Source organism: Hemiscyllium ocellatum, chromosome 34 (genome assembly GCF_020745735.1).
Source record: "Hemiscyllium ocellatum isolate sHemOce1 chromosome 34, sHemOce1.pat.X.cur, whole genome shotgun sequence".
Lineage (NCBI taxonomy): Eukaryota > Metazoa > Chordata > Chondrichthyes > Orectolobiformes > Hemiscylliidae > Hemiscyllium > Hemiscyllium ocellatum.
Window position 1 is genome coordinate 27076805 of NC_083434.1, and position 20468 is coordinate 27097272.

Below are 20468 nucleotides of genomic sequence, written 5' to 3' on the forward strand. Positions count from 1 at the left end.
GTTTCTTCTAGAATCCATATAGCAGTACATGGGTGTATTGTCATCTTAAGTAAACAAGCTCTGCAGTACAATTTCCAATGTACAACAGTGATTGAAGAACAGAAGGCTCATCTTCAACCAATTAATGTTCCTTGGAGCATCAAATGGCTGTATGGCTGCCCTGGTCAGAGGTGATCAATTCTCCACCAATTCTTCAGCAGTAATGAACGGGAGACACCACCATTCAAAAGCCCTGCTCTAAAGAGCATTTTCCTCTTTCTTATTTTCCTCCTCATTTTTCTTCCCCTTTATTTCATTCTCTAAATCTCTTTCCTTTTTAACCTTGTTTGCCTGTTCCTCCTTTTTTCTTATTTTCTCCTCTTCTTGGACTTCATCGCTTGCTTTTCTCCTTCTTCCTTAGTGTTTCAATCTGTTTCTATTCCTTGTTTTCCTTCTCTTTCAGCTTATCCATTGACTAAATGCTCTGCCTCATTCTTTTTCTTTTCATCTACCGTTTCGAATTCCCCCTTTTTTTTAAAACCTTTTTTTGACTTTTGATGTGTCATTGGACATGGTAAAATGTTTAGTCAAGCAAAAATTTGAAAGGTACTCTTTCCCATTTGATCCTATTATCCCAAATCCTGGTGGCCTGCCCGTTCTCGCTCCTGGAATCCCTGTAGTGCAGAAAGAGGCCATTCAGCCCATCGAGTCTGCATTAACACTCTGAAGAGCATCCTTACTAGACCCATTTCATCTCTGTGACCCCCACGCTTACCAAGGCTGCAAACTCTTGGACACTACAGGGAAATTCATCCACCTAATATGTACATCTTTGAACTGAGTGAGGAAACTGGAGCACCTGGCAGAAACTCATGCAGACACGGGGAGAACATGCGCACTGTCGGGCAAACAAGGCTGGAATCAAACCTCGGTTCCTGGTGCAGTGAGGCAGCAGTGCTAATTACTGAGCCACCGTGCTATCCGTGGTCTACAACACTATGAGCTGGTTGAAATGTGTTAACGTTTAAGAACACACGCACTGTTTGATATTGCTCTGTGTGTTGTTCAGCTCTATCCCATCAGTGGGGCAAGTGTTTGCTCTGAGCATCTACTCGGTAGTGGTTTTAATTTGGTTCCTTTCCTTCACTGTCTTGGCAGAGTAACCCCTCACATGTAACAATTGGCCTCTCAACACTGGTTTGAACTGCAAGTATTTGCAGAGATAGTTCAGTAAGTAACTAGTCTTTATAAATTAAAACCTCGTGAAGGATTAATCAGACTAATAATTTAAACAGGGATTAGTGGTGATTTAACTAAACAGCAGTCGTTAACAGGAACAATAACAGGTGATTAGCATGTTTTGAATGGTGCTATTAATCACGGTGCTTTATTGTGGCTGGTAGCTATTAACTATTAACAGCATTTTGTCTATATAGGTGATTGGGATCCCTGGTATAATCTGAAATTATCTTCCTTTCGGTATAGCTATCTTTATCTGGCAGCATCAAATGTTTAATTTTGTTGATATAAATACCTTTAGTAATTTTGATTTAAGAATAAGATTATTTCTGAAATTTTAAGATTCACTTGATAAATAAAAAAGAAGCAAAGAAATTATTCGAAAGCTTTATAATTGATTGTGGTAATAACGTAAGCGAGTTTCAGTCAAAAACTTCTGTTCAATAGTGAGTGACACACGTTGGAAATCACATCAGGACGTTGAAATGGAGGTTGACTACAAACATAAAAAGGATGAGGAAAACCAAAAGAATTGCAGATACTGGAAATCAGAAACAAAAACAGAAATTGCTGATAAAGTTCAACAGGTCTGGCAGCATCTGTGGAGTGTAATCAGAGTTAACGTTTCAGGTCCAGTGACCCTTCCTCAACTGATGCTATGGCAGTTCTGAGGAAGGGTCTCACAACTCGAAACATTAACTCCTGATTTCTCTCCACAGATGCTGCCAGACATGCTGAGCTTTTCCAGCAATTTCAGTTTTGATTTGAGAAAGAATGAGGAGTTTGAGTTTTCTGTGGAGTCCAGAGAAGCTGAAATTCTGATCCTTAGAGTAAAGAGGATAATGAGAAAATTTAGTAGAAGTGTTCACTTACATTAGGAGTTTAGATGCATTGATGAGCAGAAATAGTTTTCAAAGGCAGGGAAATCATTAACCAGAGCATGTGTCACATTCAAAATAATTGACAAAAAAGTGAAACAAGGATTTTTTTTTAATGCAATGTGTTATTGAGAACTGGAATGCACCAAGTGAAATCTTCCAAAGAGAATTGAGTTATACCTGATAAAATATTATAGGATTGTGGAGATTACTTATATAAATTATATAATTACTTCAAATAACTGAATGAGTTGCAATGGATCGTAGAATCCTTACAGTGTGGAAACAGATCCTTCGGCCCAATAAGTCCGCACTGACACTCTGAAGAAGAACCCACCCAGACCCATTCCCTGCCCCTATCATCCTATATTTACCGCTGACCAATGCACCTAACATACTCATCCCTGAACACTATGGGCAATTTTTAGCATGGCCAATTCACCTAACCTGCATTGTGGAAGGAAACCAGTGCATCCGGACTTTAGATGTCTCCCATGCAGACACGGGGAGAATGTGCAAACTCCACACAGAGAATCGCCCAAGGCTGGAATCGAACCCAGGTCCCTGGCGCTATGAAACCTCTGAGCCGCTAAGAGTCATATCAGACTTGAAGTGTTAACCCTGTTCCCTGTCTTCACAAATGCTGCCAGACCTGCTGAGTTTCTCCAACATCTTCTGTGTTCGTCAAAGAAGCTTAGTGCAACTTTACTGGACACAAAATATTTTCATAAATTAGTTACTTTAGACTATACTTCCAATAAAATCATCCAACTTGTGTTTTCCTCCTTTTTGGCACTTTCATAAGATGTTTGTTGCCTTTTAATTGTCAACCCTTTCTTTGGTTTGTTTTGGTCAAACTTATTCAATCCATTTTTATTGTCACAAATTCTTACTGCTGCAATTTTTTATTTCTCAGTGAGAGACAAGTGTAATATAAAATATGTCAGAATTATCTGTCTCTACAATTGTTTGGTGGGAAATTTGTTTCTGTGATAAATTGCTCTTTATCTGATGACGTGCATGCACAATCAGATTCTGACTAATCCCTTGTGTACATTTATTATGGATAACTAGCACTTATTGTTTTTGTTTTGTTGCTTTTACATTAGATTTTCCTTCCCAGTGTCCATACCTAACTACGAACAGCAGCAATCAAAGCTCTGGTATTTATTTCTGGAAGAATTAATTTTAAGAACAGAAAATTGATTTAAATGGTATAGAACCTTAGTTAGACTGCACTGGAGTAATGTGGACAATGATCTCCATTTTATCAGAACTTTTTAGGAGGAGGGTGCAACAAAGATTTACAAGAATGATGCCAAAATCGAGAGATTGTAACTGTCAGGAAAGTTTAGTGTTCTCTTCTCTAGAAAAGAGAAGTTTGAGGGAATATGAAGCAGTTTGCTAAGATAGATGCAGAGAATGTCTTTCTCCTTCTGGGCAATGTAAAACCAAAGACCATAAATAGAAAATAGTTATTAATAAACCTGAAAGAAAATCAGGGAAACCACCTTTTTGAGTGTATGTGACCTACAAGAAGTAATAGTTGAGGCCTGTAATGAATGATGCTAGGATGCTTGATGTTAACACTAGATAAGCAAAGGCTAGGTAAACACATTAAGAAGAAAAGAATGCAAAGGTAGGTATATTGATGGGTTGGGTGAAATAACATTGGCAGAATCACACATAGAGCATAAACATTGATATATTTGGGTTGAATGGCCTGTTTCCTTGATATAAATTTGATTATGGAACAAACATTTTACATTAAAATATGTTCTAACTGAGAAGTTATTCGTCAAATGGAGAAGAGGAGAGGATAAGGAGCTTACACTCCCAATAGAGGCCTCTTAAAGGAAATAATTAAACTTAATGCAAGGATTTTTTCTCTGTTTGTTCCTTTTCCCAAAGACTTTAGTCCAAGATCCTCCTTCATGTTGGAATGAGAGTCATATCCAAGGGTGTTGTATGGACTTGAATTGCATATATAAGGATCCTGCTGGCCTCTGATGGGAACAATTCCCTTCAGTGGATGGCACAAATGACGAGGTTTCTTCTTCTATTTTAACGCAGAATGCTAGCTTTCTGAGAATTATAATTCCCTCCTCTTAACTTCAAATGGTTGCTAAACTAAGAAGCTTGCAAGATTACAAAGAGAAGTTGAAATTACAATTCAACTTATAATTTATTCAGGACTTTTCTGTAACATCTATATCGCAACACAGTCCCACTCAAAGGGACATAATGTAAAATTCAGGCTAGGCCATTCAGGAATGCTGCCAGGAGACATTTCCTCATTTACAAGGTGCTAGAAATCTGGAATACTCTCTTCCCAGAGTGCAATGGTTGCTTGATATCACTTGGAAATTTCATGGCTGTAATCAATAGATATTAGTGAGGCAAATGAACTATATGATATGGATCCAAAGTGGGTTACACGGGGTTGACATTTTAATAAGCCATGACCAAAATTGATTGGCAGACATACTCGAGTGACTGAATAACCTTCTCCAGTTTTAAAAAAAAAACAAAGAACTGCAGAAGCTGGAAATCAGAAATTGAGGAATACCTCAGCAGGTCTGGCAGCATCGGTAGAGAGAAAGCAGAGTCAATATTTTTGAAACCAGTGACCCTCCTTCAGAACTGGGAGTTCAAGGGGAAATGGGAGAACTTCTGAAAAAAGATCACTGAACCTGAAACGTTAACCCTGTTTTCTCTCCACAGATACTACCAGGCCTGCTGAGCTTTTTCATTAGCATCTAATTTTTTAAAAAAAACCTTCTCCTGTCTCTATGTTCCGTGGCTGCATTGCAATATTTTTGAGGCAGGAAGTGCTCCAGTTGAATTGTTCATACATTTCTTCATTTCTGTTAAGTCATTATATCTTGTTTTATCAGCTCTGAACAAAATGTGCCATGGACCTTCTTACCGACCCAGTGAAGAAGTCAGATTCCACTCCAAGGTATTGGTGCCCTTGAACTGCTCTCTCTTGATTTGATGGGGGGTCAATCAGCCACCATATACACGAACAGAAATTGTCACTTGGAAATCCAAAATAGGATGGATAAAGAAGGGCCGAAGCACTCACCTGACAAGGAGACTGCATTTGCGTGACATTCCACCTGATGTTGAAAGTGGACATTAGTGACAAACTAAATGAGAAGTAATGATAGTGTATGTACATACATTTAATAATGGTTAGTGTTTATTTTTACAGCTTACCTTTAATTTTTTGTACTGCGTTCTGTAAATAACAAGGTGCCTTCTCTGCATGACATATTTTCTTGAGGAATGCGTGGGGTTGTAGCTTTGAAACTGCACAACTGTAAATGTAGATTAAGTCTTCACTGCAGCTAGTGTACAAATCAAATTGTGTAGCAGCATCTATATGTGTAAATATTTATTTTTATTGCTAGTTTTTTTTTCCTCCCAAAATTATGTCTATTATATCTATATCCTCCATGGGTATCAAGAATAATGTGATCAAGAGAGATGATTTAAAATTTCACTCTTTTATATGTTGTGTTTGTCTCAGTAGGAGATTGATGTTGCATTGTTGAATTGAGCCAATTATATTTTGTACACTTTTTTGACTGGAGATGGCTGCAATGAAGTTTCTTTCAATAGCAGTTACCTCCATTATAATCAAATCTGACCATCTTAAGAGATCAGATACCAACATTTATTCAATGAGCCAGGACGCAAGCTACAAATATTTTGTGAATGTTATAAATATCTCATTTGCTTCTTTTCCATTCTCTAATGACTTACTATAAATGTCTTTGCGTGTTTATGTGCCAAGTCTTCAATGCCATTAAAAACCTTGAACCACTTGCTTTCATTATGTTCTGACAAAAGATCTACCCATTTACATATATTTAATCATATGCAACTGATAGAAATAAAAAAAAGTGAGCAAATTCAATCAAGTGATCCTTTTATGACCAGGCAAATACTGTCTTCTGCAATCTCAACATCAATTTTATGCCTTCATGTTTTTACCAAATAAAATTAATTTCTGCCTTTCAATTAAGTTTCTTGACTATATTGCTTACATACCGTCTTGGCTCACAGTATTTCTGCCTTGCCATGCTGCTTAGCACAGACCAAAGTCTGAAGTCCTGTCATGGTCGTCACTAGTCATCGATCAAGAGGGTAGACCTGTTGCTGGATGGAATTAAGTTTTATTTATCTCCTGCCAACAGCCATATGTCAGCAGGCCCATGTGGTATATGGCATGCGTGTTAACTAAATGGCCATGTTTCAAAGATAAAGGGGAATGGTCCTCAATCCTGTCACTGTCAGCATCTGATATCGGTTCATGGTCAGTCATCTGCTTGAGGTTGTCAGGGTCAGGGGTCTGGTTCAGTACAGTACTCAGTACAGAATGGCCACTGTCAGTCCAGTCACCCCTCAGGCAGAGTTGTCTGCTCATGTCGGTTAGTGACGTGGGCCATGGCCAGCTGCTGGGGTAAGCAGAATGGAAGATAGAGGATGTTATCAGGCCACTGATCTGGTACAGAATTTGGCAAGTTCAAAGATGAGGATGCAAGTTACCAACCTGTGACGCATGGGGAAAGGATGGGTAAGTTAGAAATTTGACAACTGAGGGAGGTAAGGGGATATGGCTTACTATGGGAGGTGGGATTGTGCGTGGTCACCCCCACTGTGGTCTTGATGGGAAGACTATGTTTCCCAATAGTGGACAGGATAAAACTGGATGGGGATGGTCTTGAGAGTAAGGATGAGAACTGAAATTATAGGTGGTGTGTGGGAACATGTGGGTGGATCAGGTTGTGATGAGCTGAACAAGGAGTCCTGGAAAGAAAGGAACCTGAAAGTTCTAAGGAGTCCCTTGGTTACCAGGCTGAGCCTGTGGTGATTCATGGTGCCTACTGCTACATGTGTTTCCCATCATATTCACAATCCAACATGTGAAGTGCACATAGAAAATGGCTACAATTATACTTGGAGCAAATGGAGTCTTTTTTTCTTCCTGTTCCAAAACACAAGCTTTACTTGTGTACAATGGGAGACCCTCCAAGGGGTAATAGCATCTATCATAGAATCCCTGCAATGGAGGGAGAAGCCGTTTGCTCCATCAAGTCTGCACCGATGCTCCAAAGAGGTAGTTTATCCTACCCTATTCCCATAACCCAACATTTACCATCGTTAACCTACCGAGCCTGCATGCAACAGAGCAATTCAGCATTGCCAATATAACTTGCACAACTTTGGAAAGTGGGAGGAAGCCAGAACACCAGGAGGAAACCCATACAGACACCGGTAGAATGTACAAACTCCACACAGACTATAGCCAAAGGCTGAAATTGAAATGGATCTCTGCTGCGAGGAAGCAATGCTAACTACTGAGCCCCCATGTGTAAATCTCATAGAATAGAATCCCTACAGTGTGGAAACAGACCCTTTGGCCCAACAAGTCCACACCAACTCTCTGAACAGTATCCCACCCAGACCCATTCCCCTACGCTATTACTCTACATTTATCCCTCACTAAGGCACCTAACCGAAACGTCCCGGAACACTATGGGCAATTTAGCATAGCCAATTCACCTGGCCTGCGCGTGTTTGGATTGTGGGAGGAAGCCAGAGCAAACCCATGCAGACACTGGGAGAATGAGCAAACTCTATACAGACAATTGCCCGAGGCTGGGAATTGAACCCAGGTTCCTGGCGCTGTGAGGCAGCAGTGCTAACCGCTGAGCCAGCGTGCCACCACTTGCAAAGCACACATTTAAATCTATATTCAGAACATTGTGCATGTGAGAGTGGGGTGCAAATGCTGGTCACAAGCAATTTTAACCATATTGGTTGTTGCAGATTTCTGTGAAGCAGTAATACTCCCAGGGACGACAACAGTGACACTTTGGGGCCACAAAGCACAATAATATTGCAAGATCTCGCAAGCTATACAGAACTGATTCCCTCTCACCTTGAACTGTAGGTGTTCTGCAACATGCTGTTACATGCAATGATGCCTTTCTTGGGTTTTGTGGGTCTTACAGCTCAAGATCATAGCAATCATGCAACACTTATAGTCTCCTACTGTCTCTTTGCAACATGAATAGGAAGGATTTGGAGGGATATGGGCCAAGTGCTGGCAAATGGGACTAGATTAGGTTGGGATATCTGGCTGGCATGGACGATTTGGACTGAAGGGTCTGTTTCCATGCTGTACATCTTTATGATTCTATGACTAGTGCAGCATTCAGTGGAATAAGGTCTAATGTGAGAGTGCATTATGCGGGCTTTCTGATTCCCTTGTTGCTGAACTCCTCCATGTCCCAGTGTATGGAGGATTGTGTTAAGCCATAATTTGTGGGTGATGCAAATATTGCCAACTATTATTGCAAAGGACCTGTTCTATTTCTGCTCTAAGCACAGCTTCATTATGTGTAACTGGTGGATCCAGCCACATTCGGGGCTTAATGTCACTATTGCTGTGATGCAGTGAAGGGGTGGAGAAAGAGAACAGGAACATATGTGCCAGCAAGTCCAAGACCTGCAGCAATCTCCAGTGGATCCAGAACACCTTCCCCATGAAGTGGCCCCCAAATTTGGAGCCAAAGTCTTTTGTCCTTGATGCCATTTTCTCTGGATGAGTGATGGACAGTTTTGGTGCAGGCTGATGCATGATGCATTGAGAGGGCCATATCACAGTGTAGTCATTTAAAATATAAAAGGCTTCAATCATACGTGCTTGGCTTAGTGCTTAAATAGTGATAAATGTAGGAATGTGCAGTTGTGTGCGTAATGAATAATCAGCCATTCCATCTACTTGCCCTGCGAAGCATTGGTTTTGTGGTGTCCCACAATGGGAATGGTTAAAGGTTACCACCAGACTGCCACTTCGTGGATGGTGCAGGGCTGGGTTCCCACAATGGCCCTGTTATCAGGAATCCCAGCAGTGGTGAGAACCTCTGCTTATGGTGATTGGGAGAATTGTATGAACCACAGGGACATGGGGCATGGTTAATGAGGTGACACTCAGATGATACCGTAAGAAAACTCACTAAGCTTCACAGAGAAATTTTCCTAAAATAAAAAGACCTTCCATGAAAGTCTCCAAAACTGACCCTGAAGTTGATTTTTGGTAAATTTAGTCCTCTGGACAGAATCTAGTGGAAGTGACAGTTGGATTCAATGAATGGCTAGACACTCGTGACTCCCTGTGTCATCTCTTTTCAAGAGGCCTCACCTTATCTTGTGCCATTCAGGCAGTTGACAGGCCAATGTTGAGCCTGTCCCCAGGATCAAGGCTCCGAGACATCATTAGAGACCAGCAACTTCCTCAGCAGTGCTCAGCAGCACCAGCAACGTGGCAGCGGATGCTGCTGGTATCACACCTACCTCAGGCCTTCATTTTGAGGAATAGTCAGACATTGGTGAGTGATGACAGAAGGGGAGATGAGGTGGGTCTGCAGAGAGCTTGAGGATAGGCCTCAACAACAAGGGCAGAGGCAACATTAAGAGCACTCCATTTCTCTTGTCTCTTAATCCCCCTACCTTCCAATTTGGAGTCATAATGAAACATGACAGGGTCCTTATCTGGAGTGATCTTTGTCTAACATATCGTTTTGTTTACAATTATATTTGTGGTCAACATCATCGCTAAATGGAGCACATCTGCTCATGCACAAAATCATACTAATGAAAACTCTTCAAATCAGTCTGGGTATTGATATTGCCAACTCCGACGTCAGCCTTCAATTTGACTCCTAACAATTTTCTGTCTCTAACCAATGTGCACCCAGAAATGTTTTACAAACAGCCAGATGTACTGCCTCCATGCTCATCAACACCAAATGGCATCTCAGTCATGATCCATGGGACCCAGCTATGCACACACCTCATCCATGGACATTGGCATTCAGCATGTGCCAATTCCTCATGGCATTTCTGTGATCCACCTGTGGGCCACCTAGGTAGTGCAGACTTACATTGCAGAAGGTACCAGTGACAGACATTGAAAGGTTATTGTAGGGACAGGTATCCAAACTCACAGATTAAACCAGAACACCATAATCTTCTCTCATCACTTACTTAGTGCATGCCTGAATGCTAGTAGCATCTTTGCCCTGTCTTGTATTGCCATGTCAAAATTGTTGGCTCATTGGCATTTCAGCCAGGGCAAAAGGCTATCGGTAATGCTATACTGTGCAGATGCACAGGTTGCTTGTCATCATTGTGAGTAGGAATCTTTCTGGGATGGGGAGAACCCAAGCATCAAACATGTGTTTGCACTGGAGAGGGTACAGAGGTGACTTATCAGGATGTTGCCTGGGTTGGAGAGTTTTTGTTATGAAGAAAGATTGGACAGACTGGAATTGTTTTCCATGGAGCAGAGAAGACTGAGAGGGGACATGATTGAGATGCATGAAATCGTGAGTAGCATGGATAGGGTCGACAGGAAGAAATGTTTCCCCAATAATGTTTCCTCCGAGGGTTAGATTTAAGGAGAGGTGCAGAAGGTTTAGAGGCAATGTGAGGGGAATCGGATGGTATAGTATGCTATGGGAGGGGGCATTATTGGGAGTGACCACGACCATGTACTGCAAGGGGGGACATAGTTAAGGTGTGATTTCTGGTTTGGGGGGCAGAAAGGACAGTTGGAGCCAAAGTTTAATGTGGTAGGTTTCCAGCAGGGGCTGTGATTAAAATGGGCTTTCAAGGGTGTGTGAGATAAAAGGAAGCATGAATGCTCTGAGTGGGGGTGTGAGGGAGAATACCTGACAACTAGGTGGGGCCTGGTTCCTATTGCATCCTCTGCAAGTTGCATTCCCCACCATCATCTGCTGTTCTCTAGATGTGCAATGCAAATGAAAAAATGCTAGGTGGGGTCAGTGTCACTTTGATGGATGAAAGCACAGAGTCCATGTCTCTGAAAGTTAGGACATTGAAGGGCCAAATATGCAATGCATGAGAAGTGAATGCTCTTGTGTAATAAATGTTGGTCAAAGGAGGATTGCACCATTGCTGAACTGGCATTGCCATCTCCATGATGCAGCTGTTAAACAACAGTAACTTCAAAAGGAGGTGAATGCTGCCCAAAAGCACCCCATCACTTGTGGAACTTCCAACGGGGAAGTGGGCCAAGGGGAACATTGCTATATCGTGAACCATGGAGGTATACCAATGCCATACAATGGACAATGGAAGTATGGCAGTGGACTCGAGTGAATGTAATGAAAGGTAGAATAATGGTCGAGGTGGGTCTGGGATGAGAAGGTGGTCAGAATAAGCAGACACTCCCTTTTGGATCTTATGTGCTGTTCACTCAACTGGTGTGGACCATTCCATAAGTTGCTGTGATCAAGGCCATGGTAGAGCAGACTATCAGCTGGGGAAAGTGCACTTCCACAATTTGGAGTGACCCTTCGATATATTTCAGATGGTATGTACTGCACCATCCTGGCTTGCTGCACTCTGCACAATTGGACCAAGCAAAATATTGATGTGATAAATGCCAAGGGGAATGGGAGCAATCACCTAAGAAAGAGGACAGAGGCATTGAGTGGGACAAATCTTTGACAGAGACTACTTCAGTGGGCGTTACAGGGCAGACAGGATCTAATTAACTCCCAGTTCCGGCAGATGAGAGCTGGGTGCTGAAGACTGTCACAGATTGTTGAGGTCAGGATGCATTGTGGGTGCAAACTTCGGCTTGTACTTATTTCACTTGTATTCCCTTTTGCTGGTGGGTGACAAAAGCTCAAGTTTGGACATGCTGGAATGTTTGCCTAATTGTGATGTTCCCTGACAGGACAATGATAAGGTACAAGTGACCACTGGGCACTCAGACAGGGTCTTTAGACAGGATGTATCTCGCGTCAGGTAAAGTGTGTGGCCTGGTGGTAAAACAGTGACTAGTCTGAGACAATGGGGTTCCATGTGTGAGGAAGTGTCAGCCGTATGCTGTGCCGTTAAGCTGCTGGTGAGGTGCAATGCTGGATTGGCAACATTTGTCAGCCCCACAGCCATTTTTTAAAGATGACACAGATGCAAGGGATGCTGGTCTTTTGGCTAACGAGTGGCAAGTTGTTCTGGGAATGGTGTTTGTTCAGATGGGGATAGATGTGGACATGAGGGATACCATAGGTGTGTGGTGGTGAAGAGAGTTTGAAAATAGGGCAAAAAATGTCACTGGACCACATGGCAAGAATCCCTCTTAGTAACTCAATGTACACTCAGCCAATAAAAATGTATGATTCAGCCCTTCATGCATTACTCAAAATGAAGCTGAACAAGACCATAAAGTAGTTGCTGAATTCCATTGCTAAGCTGTAATGAGTCCTGCCAATCAGCAGTCTAAGACCTGACCTCAGTTGGAGACTAGAGTGAGAGAAATATGAAGATGATTGCTTCTCCGAGGGACTGGCTGTTGACTCTGTATCTGGAATGTAATAAGTATGGATTTCAAATGAGGACATGTTTCACTGTGATGTAGATAATGCGCACATGACTGTGATTCCAAGGTTTCAAGTGTTTCAGAAACAGGAAGGGAGAAAACTAATAAGAAGCTTCAGTGTAATTAACTGCCACCCATAGCACTCTTGGCTCTGAATTCAAGGCCGAGTCCAGAGGCTCAAGCCCATAACCTAGGCTGGAGGGCTCTTATGATGCAGTGATAGTGAACCACGCCACCTGTGTTCAAGTCTGACTTGTTTCAGACATATGTCTGAGCAGGTTGATTAAAATATATACAACACAGTATGAAGGGAGTGTTGCCTTTCACACCAAGTGTCAAACTGAGGGTTTGTCTGGTGTCTCAGGTAGATATAAACAATCCTGTGGCACTAAGATGGATGACACCTGAACAACAGCAGGAGAGGTCGCCTGGTGTTCCTCAACCAATATCTACAGCCTACATGAATGCAAAGTCTTCACATAGTTGTATGTGGAAGTTTGCAGTGTGCAAAATTGACTGCTGCAATTCCTGTACAGTGACTGTACATTTCAAGGACTGACTGTAAAGAACTTGGGTTTGTGAAAGTCAACATATCAATAGATGCCTGGGTGCTCAGTGACATTTTCCTTACCACTGTGCCAGCAGGTCAAAGATTAAGTTCCACCAATCACAGACTTGCATCATAATGTGTCTGAAAAATGTGATTAAAAATGAATATAAATGTACGTCCAACTGAACACATTAAATTAGTTGAAGGAGTAATAGAAGGGATAGAGCAAACATGGTTGATATAATCTACTAGGAGAAAGTGAGGACTGCAGATGCTGGAGATCAGAGCTGAAAATGTGTTGCTGGAAAAGCGCAGCAGGTCAGGCAGCGTCCAAGGAACAGGAGAGTCGATGTTTCGGGATTCCCGAAGAAGGGCTCATGCCCGAAACGTCGATTCTCCTGCTCCTTGGATGCTGCCTGACCTGCTGCGCTTTTCCAGCAACACATTTTCAGCTCTGATATAATCTACCACCAGGTCCTGCATTGTCAGGAGGCAATGCACAAATGCAGTCACTACGATGCAGGAAGCAATGTTTGAGAAGGTGGGTCATCAAATTGTCTCCTTCAAAACCTTTTCCAACAGTGGACAGGCTCCCAAGGTTGGAACCCCACAGGCACTTAAGCTTGGGGTAACTGCTGCCAAGGCGCAGTGGGGAAAGATCACTATCGACTCTCCTGCTGTCTCAAATGCATGTAAATATAGTCTGGTTCAAGTGTATGTATTTTTATGAATAAAGTGTATTTTGGAATTAAAATAGAAATTGCTGGAAAAGCTCAGCAGGTCTGGCAGCTCAGGAAGGGTCACTTGACCAGAAACGTTAACTCCAATTTATTTCCACAAATGCTGCCAAATTTTTATTTTTGGTTCTAGTTTACAGCATCCTCAGTTCTTTGTTTTCTTTAGGGGGCGACGGTGATGGATCAAGAGGTTGCCTGAAAATGGCAGCATCGTCCGGAGAATGTTAAAGATTAAAGATAAGCAGAGACCACAGTTGCCAGGCGAACCTAATGGAGGGGTAGCTCTGCAAGACACAAACACTTGAAAATGGAAGAAGAGTCGATCACTAGCCCTTAGAGCCTGCTCCACCATTCATTGAGATCATGATTGATCTGGTTTTTAACCTCAACTCTACAATCCCCACATGTCCCCGATACTTTTTCATCCCTTTTGGTAATCAAAGATTTGGCATGTGCCACCTTTCGAGGAAGACAATTCCAAGGACTCACAACCCTCTGAGAGATAAAAACAACATGATGAGCTGTGGCTGTAGTTGCAGACCCCTGACCATTGTGGGCTGGTGCTCAGGTGGTCAATTGATTAGCAGCTGGTTTTCAGCATCAGCAAGAGGCCGACCTGCCAATCCCATCAGGTGGGGGAATGATGCTGCTAATTTGGAGCAGAGGATGGAACAGGTAGTTGGGAAGGAAGATGGACAGGTAGGACAGTTCAAGAGGGTGATGCCAAGTGGTTGGTGGGTCTGAAGGTGGAAGAAGAAGTGTTATTCCTCCAGGCGTTGGGTGGCTAGAATTTGGCAGTGGAAGAGGCAGGATACCAACTTGTGAACCGATCAACCACACCACCCTGTGGCCAAACACTTCAACTTCCCCTCCCACTCCACCAAGGACATGCAAGTCCTGGGACTCCTCCTCCACCAAATTCTAGCCACCCAACGCCTGGAGGAAGTTCACCTTATCTTCCACCCTGGAACCCTCCAACCACATGTGATCAATGTCGATTTCACCAGTTTCCTCATCTCCCCTCCCCTGACCTTATCGCAGATCCAACCCTCCAACTGCCCTCTTGAACTGTCCTACCTGTCCATCTTCCTTCCCACCTGTCCACTCCACCTTCCCCTCCGACCTATCACCATCAAACCCCATCTTCATCTACCTATCGCATTCCTAACTACCTTACCCCCAGCCCAACCTCTTTCCATTTATCTATTTTGCCCCCCAACATTCCTGATGAAGAGCTTATGCTCGAAACATCGACTCTCCTGCTCCTCAAATGCTGCCTGACCAGCTGTGCTTTTCCAACACCACACTTTTTAACTACTGATAGATGGATATGTAGCACTCTAATTTCCACCATCCCAACAGCCCAGCCTAAATGAAAATTGCTCAAACCTGGAACCATGACAGTGATTTGGCATGGTGGCCTGTGTTGTAAGGGATTTGCACCCTGTAGGACCATTGTGATAGTGTCACAAAGCTGCTTCTCACTGTGCATAAGTAGCACAGCATGGATAGAGTTAAAATATAAAAGAGAAATACAGAGTGAGTCGGTCAGAATCTTGAAGTCTGGACATATGAATGTTGGAAACACATTCAGAGTGACATGTGGAGTAGATCAACCAGCATTAACTGCTGGAGTTCATGTTACAGTCTTTCAATAATGTAGCATTAAGATTCGAGCCTTGTGTAGCTCTGAATACCATGTACTGTGATACCTTTTATTTAATATATATTAAACAGCATCATAAGGAAATCCAAGTTTAAGACCAATGTTTAACCTTGCCTTCTCCTCCATCAGTCTGTCTTGAGCCCAAGCTCATAAATAGAACGTAGAACATTACAGTGCTGTACAGGCCCTTTGACCTTTGCTGTTGCGCCAACCTGTGGAACCAATCTGAAGCCCATCTATCCTACCCTATTCCATTTTCATCCATATGTTTATCTGATGACCATTTAAATGCCCTTAAAGTTGGCGAGTCGGTTACTTTTGCAGGCATTGCATTCCACACCTTTACTTCTCTCTGACTAAAGAAACTCCCTCTGCCATCTGTCCTACTGCCAGCTATTGCCCCTCAATTTAAAGCTATGTCTCCTTGTGCTAGCCAACACAATCTGAGGAAAAAGGCTCTCACTGTGCACCCTATCTAACCCTCTGATTATCTTACATGTCTCAATTAAGTCATCTCAAACTTCTTCTCTCTATTGAAGCTGTGGGAGTAAAACTACACAATAAAAGAGCCAGTTTCAAATAATTACATACTTGGTTATTTTTTGTCCCCCTTCAAAAAAAAACATTGAAAATTTGACCCAATAAATCTGAATTTTGGAACAAGTTCAAAGTTTGTGAATTGTGCAAAGTGGGAAAAATAGTAAGAAGAGAGGAGGACTGTGCCAACATATGGAAGAATAGCAATAAATATTCTGAATAGTAATTTACTTGACAAACAAAGATTAACAATAACTGCAAAACAACACATTTTGTAAGAAGAATAAGGGGGCATACGCTGCTTGGAAATTATGACTAAATGTGTCAGAGGAGCAAAGGATCACGGTGTACAAGTATAGAAATCACTAAAAACAGTGATGTAGATTAATAAGGCATAAAAAAGCAGGGGTTTATTTTTGGACGACTAACTTTGAATAGAGAAGTATTGTTACAATACATTTACAGTGCTGAGGTCAGTTCTGTTCTCCATCGGCAGTTTCATGCTTCTTTCAAAATTCTCCAAATAATCTTCCCACTGCCCTCCCAGACATTCCAAACATTGTGCATGTTACAGTGGGCAAGGTGTTGCTTAGGCTGGTGTACCTGCCCTTTTTCCAACTGGCAAATTAATGAGAGCGCAAGGCTCATTTTCGGTATGGCCTGAATTTTGGTGGAGGGTGTTCAGGAGCAGGTGACGAATTGGTGCTCAGTGGGTGGGTGCTGTTCCAGAAAATCGGAGAGATTGGTGACAGGTCAAACACAGGGTTGCTACCTTCATGGCCTCCTTTCTCCATTGACAACCACCTTCCTTTGAATAAGGTCTGCACATCCCCAAAGAGTGCTCCCTCCCCCTGTAGCTGCTTCATCATGAATTTAACCCCTGTCTTCTTCTCTCCCTCCTTGTGGCATCATGACCCCACCTCACCTCTACAATCTGCCATGTGACCACCTTGCACTTAACTAGATCAAGAAACCAGACTTTGGGGTAGCAAAGCTCAGAAATCCAGGATCGCTGAGTGGTTAACATTGCTGCCTCACAGCACCAGGGACCCAGGCTCAATTCTAGCCTTGGGCAACTGTCTGTGTGGAGCTTGCACATTCACCTTGTGTCTGCATAGGTTTCCTCTGGGTGCGCTAATTTCCTCCGACAGTCCAAAGATGTATATTTAGGTAGAATGACCATGGGAAGTTGCATCATAGTGTCCAGGGTTGTGTGGGCTAGGTGAGTTAGCCATGGTAATTGCGGGGTTACAGGTTGGGGGCTGTGGGATGCTCTTTGGAACTGTACTGTTGGGATTCTGTGACTTGGAATCTGGGATTTGCTCACAGTTCCAGCCCTGAGCACTTCAAAACTAGTTCTGCTAGGATTTCCGAGCTGTCAGCCAATCTGACCTAAACTCTCTTGAGTGAGGGCTGTTATTAAATGGTTATATGAGTGTGTGCTCTGCTGATGCTTCGGATGGCAGAACAAGAAAACCTCACCGTCCGAGAGACTCCATTGTTATGAAGATGTGGGTGTACTGTACCTTTAAGAGAGTTAAAAACCTAGCAGAACTACCTGACACAGAACCAAGTATTCTGAAGAAGATATAATGTAACATTTGGTCAAATAATTTGATTAGCTGGTTCCCTCGACATGACAAAACAAATTTGAATTTGAGGCCAATCAGTTTAAATTATACCCTGAGAAAATATCAACTCCAATCAAGTTTGAATTTAGTATATTGATAATTTTAAAAGCCAATGACACAATCTGATGACTTGGGGCAATAAGACCAGGGAAAATTGAACAATTGGAAGGAGAACTGCCAAGACAAAGACATCTGCAGACTGTCCAGAGAATAGCCCTCTTAAAAGTACCATTATTGACTCTTGTTCTGTGAAGCATAATCCCTAAGAAGAAGAACCGAAAAAGAAGAAGATCCAAACAGAAGATTTGACAACTGGCTGGTTTTGAAATTTGAATTTTTTTCTGTAAATCTTAATCGGGTGTTTCATCGGACTAGTATTATAGAAGGGAAAGTAAAAGATAGGTTAGAGGAAGGAATTGTAATAGTTGTTAGTTAATTATTCTCTGTTATACTTTAAGAAATAAAGTTGTTAATTTGTACTTTAAATAGTCTTGATCTCTTGAATTTTACACAGATTACTGCACGGGATAAATCTTTTCTGTGTTGCTGGTTTAAATTAAGTAGGAGGGTTTATCCCGTGTTGTAACACCATATTCCAAAAAAAAATCATTGAGGAGCAATTGTGAGTGTGAAAATGATTAACTGGGATGAGACTGAAATAGAGAGACTTTAACTATCAGAAAAGATAGAACACACAGAGGATCATTTTTCTGAAGAGATAAGATTTTCGGGTGACCTGTTTAAGATTATGAAAGGTTTTGATATAATAAATGCAGACAGGGTATTTCCTTTGTTGAGGGGTTCAGAATTGTAGTCTTTCACTGTAAGATGTGATGCATATCTTTGCCCAAAGGCAGGCCCGAGGCTCATGGTCTCCTGATGTTTTAACTTCTTTCATTTGCTTGGCACTTCTTGTCTCCAGTGTTTTGTCATTTCCTTCCATCGTCAGGCAGGTGTCAAAGTCTACCTCAGCTGGTATGTGAAGCTAACCTGCGTGTGGCTGTTATTCTGAATTGCATGTACACCAGGTAAGCTAATTGTCCCTTTCAACCATGAACTATACAACAATAATTCCAATAAGGAAATCAAGAGTAATTTTCTTTCCTCCAATGAATGGAAAGTGGAACTCAAGAGCAGTCAGGGTGGATAGCATAGATACACTTAGAATGAAGGGAGATTTGCACATGAGGAGGCAAGGTGGCATAATAGTTAACACAGCTGCCTCATAGTGCCAGGGACCCCTTTCAATTCCAGTCTTGGATGACTTTCTGTGTGGGAGTTTGCACATTCTTCCTGTCTGTGTTTCCTCCCACAATCCAAAGATATTCAGTTTAGGTGGATTGGCCACGCTTAAAAAAATTGCCCTGCAGTGTCCGAGAGTGTGAAGGTTAGGTGGGTCAACCACAGTAAAAACCCCATGCAGGGTTAAAGAGGGATGTTGGGTCTGGGTGAGGTGCTCTTTGGGGGAACAGTGCAAACTCAATGGGCTGAATAACATTTTTCTGCACTGTAGAGAGTCAATGATTCAAGGAACAGAAGGAGATAGAATCATAGAGTCATACAGCATGGAAACAAACCCTTCGGTCCAACCCATCTATGCTGACTAGATATCCAAATATGACCTAGGTCCATTTGCCAGCATTTGGCGCATGTCCTTCACAATCCTTCCTATTCATATACCCATCCAGATGCCTTTTAAATGTTTTAATTGTGCCAGACTCCACCACTTACTCTACATGCACCATCCTCTGTGTGAAAAAGTTACCCCTCATGTCCTTTGATCATCTCGGCATCCTCTCAAGTTTAACATTGTTTCGATAGAAGGGTAACTACAATTGTTCACAGTATTTCAAAAGTGGCCTCACCAATGTACTGTACAGCCGCAACATGATATCTCCAGTCCGAAACTCAGTGTTATGACCAATGAAGGCAAGCGCACCAAATGCCTTCTTCACCACCCTGTCTACCTGCAACCCAATTTTCAAGGAACTATGCACTTGCACCCCTTGGTCTCTTTGTTTGGAACACTCTCCAGAGCCCTATTATTAACCATGTGAGTCCTGCCTTCCATTAAGTGAGAGGAGTCTCAGAAAATCATAAACTCTGCTCCATTTATAAGCCTGCTGTGCTGAATGGTCTATTTACGTGCTGCAAATTCTATGTAAGATGATGCAACTCTTGCTTATTTTCTTTTAATGTGTTTTTTCTCCAACTTTATTCAGATGAAGATGATTGACAGGTGTGTAGCTTTTTTGAAAGCCTCAATTAAATATTGGATCTAAATTTCTGGATATAATAATCATTGGCCATTGTATGCTGTTATACAGGAAAGGAGACCAACAGCAGCAGTCTCCTATACTTATTCACCCCCAATCATTCTTGATCAAAAGAACTGTGTGTGTTATAGCTTTAATCTAGTAACTGGATTTAGCACGAGGAAAGGAGGTGATTGTATTTACAGTGATAGGGACAATTAGATTATCTCTCGTGTGGATTATCTGTGATACTTTCTGAATGTTATAACTATCAATAATTATAAAGCTGCACTGAAACTTGACTTAGTATGGAGCAAGGGAATAAAGACTATTAAAACACAATGAATGGGAATGAAAATCAAACAATTTCTTACTTGGGACTAAGTTGTGCATTGCTAAAGTTCTTTTATCACTGGAGTCCACTTCACTTTCATAACAAAAATCTCTTGAATATCAACTCATTAATAGCGTTGTTGCAAATATTTGAGATGACTATGGTTTCAAACCCCATTTCATGTGAGTCTGTTTCTGTGCTGTAAGACTCTATGGCTCCTTGAAACAATATTG

General features: G+C 42.0%; 1 protein-coding gene across 6 annotated transcripts in view; it reads left to right on the plus strand.

The window, feature by feature from the left end:
• zgc:158766 (uncharacterized protein LOC100009641 homolog) overlaps nt 1–6125 on the plus strand; it is a 172565-nt gene extending 166440 nt beyond the window's left edge. For 4 of the 6 annotated variants that reach the window (XM_060849946.1, XM_060849948.1, XM_060849947.1 and 1 more), the window contains 2 exons: nt 1138–1209; nt 4994–5082. In XM_060849946.1, coding sequence (XP_060705929.1) covers nt 1138–1182 — 45 coding nt within the window. In that variant the 3' untranslated portion in view covers nt 1183–1209; nt 4994–5082. Of the gene's footprint in view, nt 1–1137; nt 1210–4993 lie in introns of all 6 variants that reach the window. The other 2 variants (XM_060849950.1, XM_060849949.1) reach the window with 2 other exon arrangements.
• The last annotated feature ends 14343 nt before the right edge of the window (nt 6126–20468 follow it).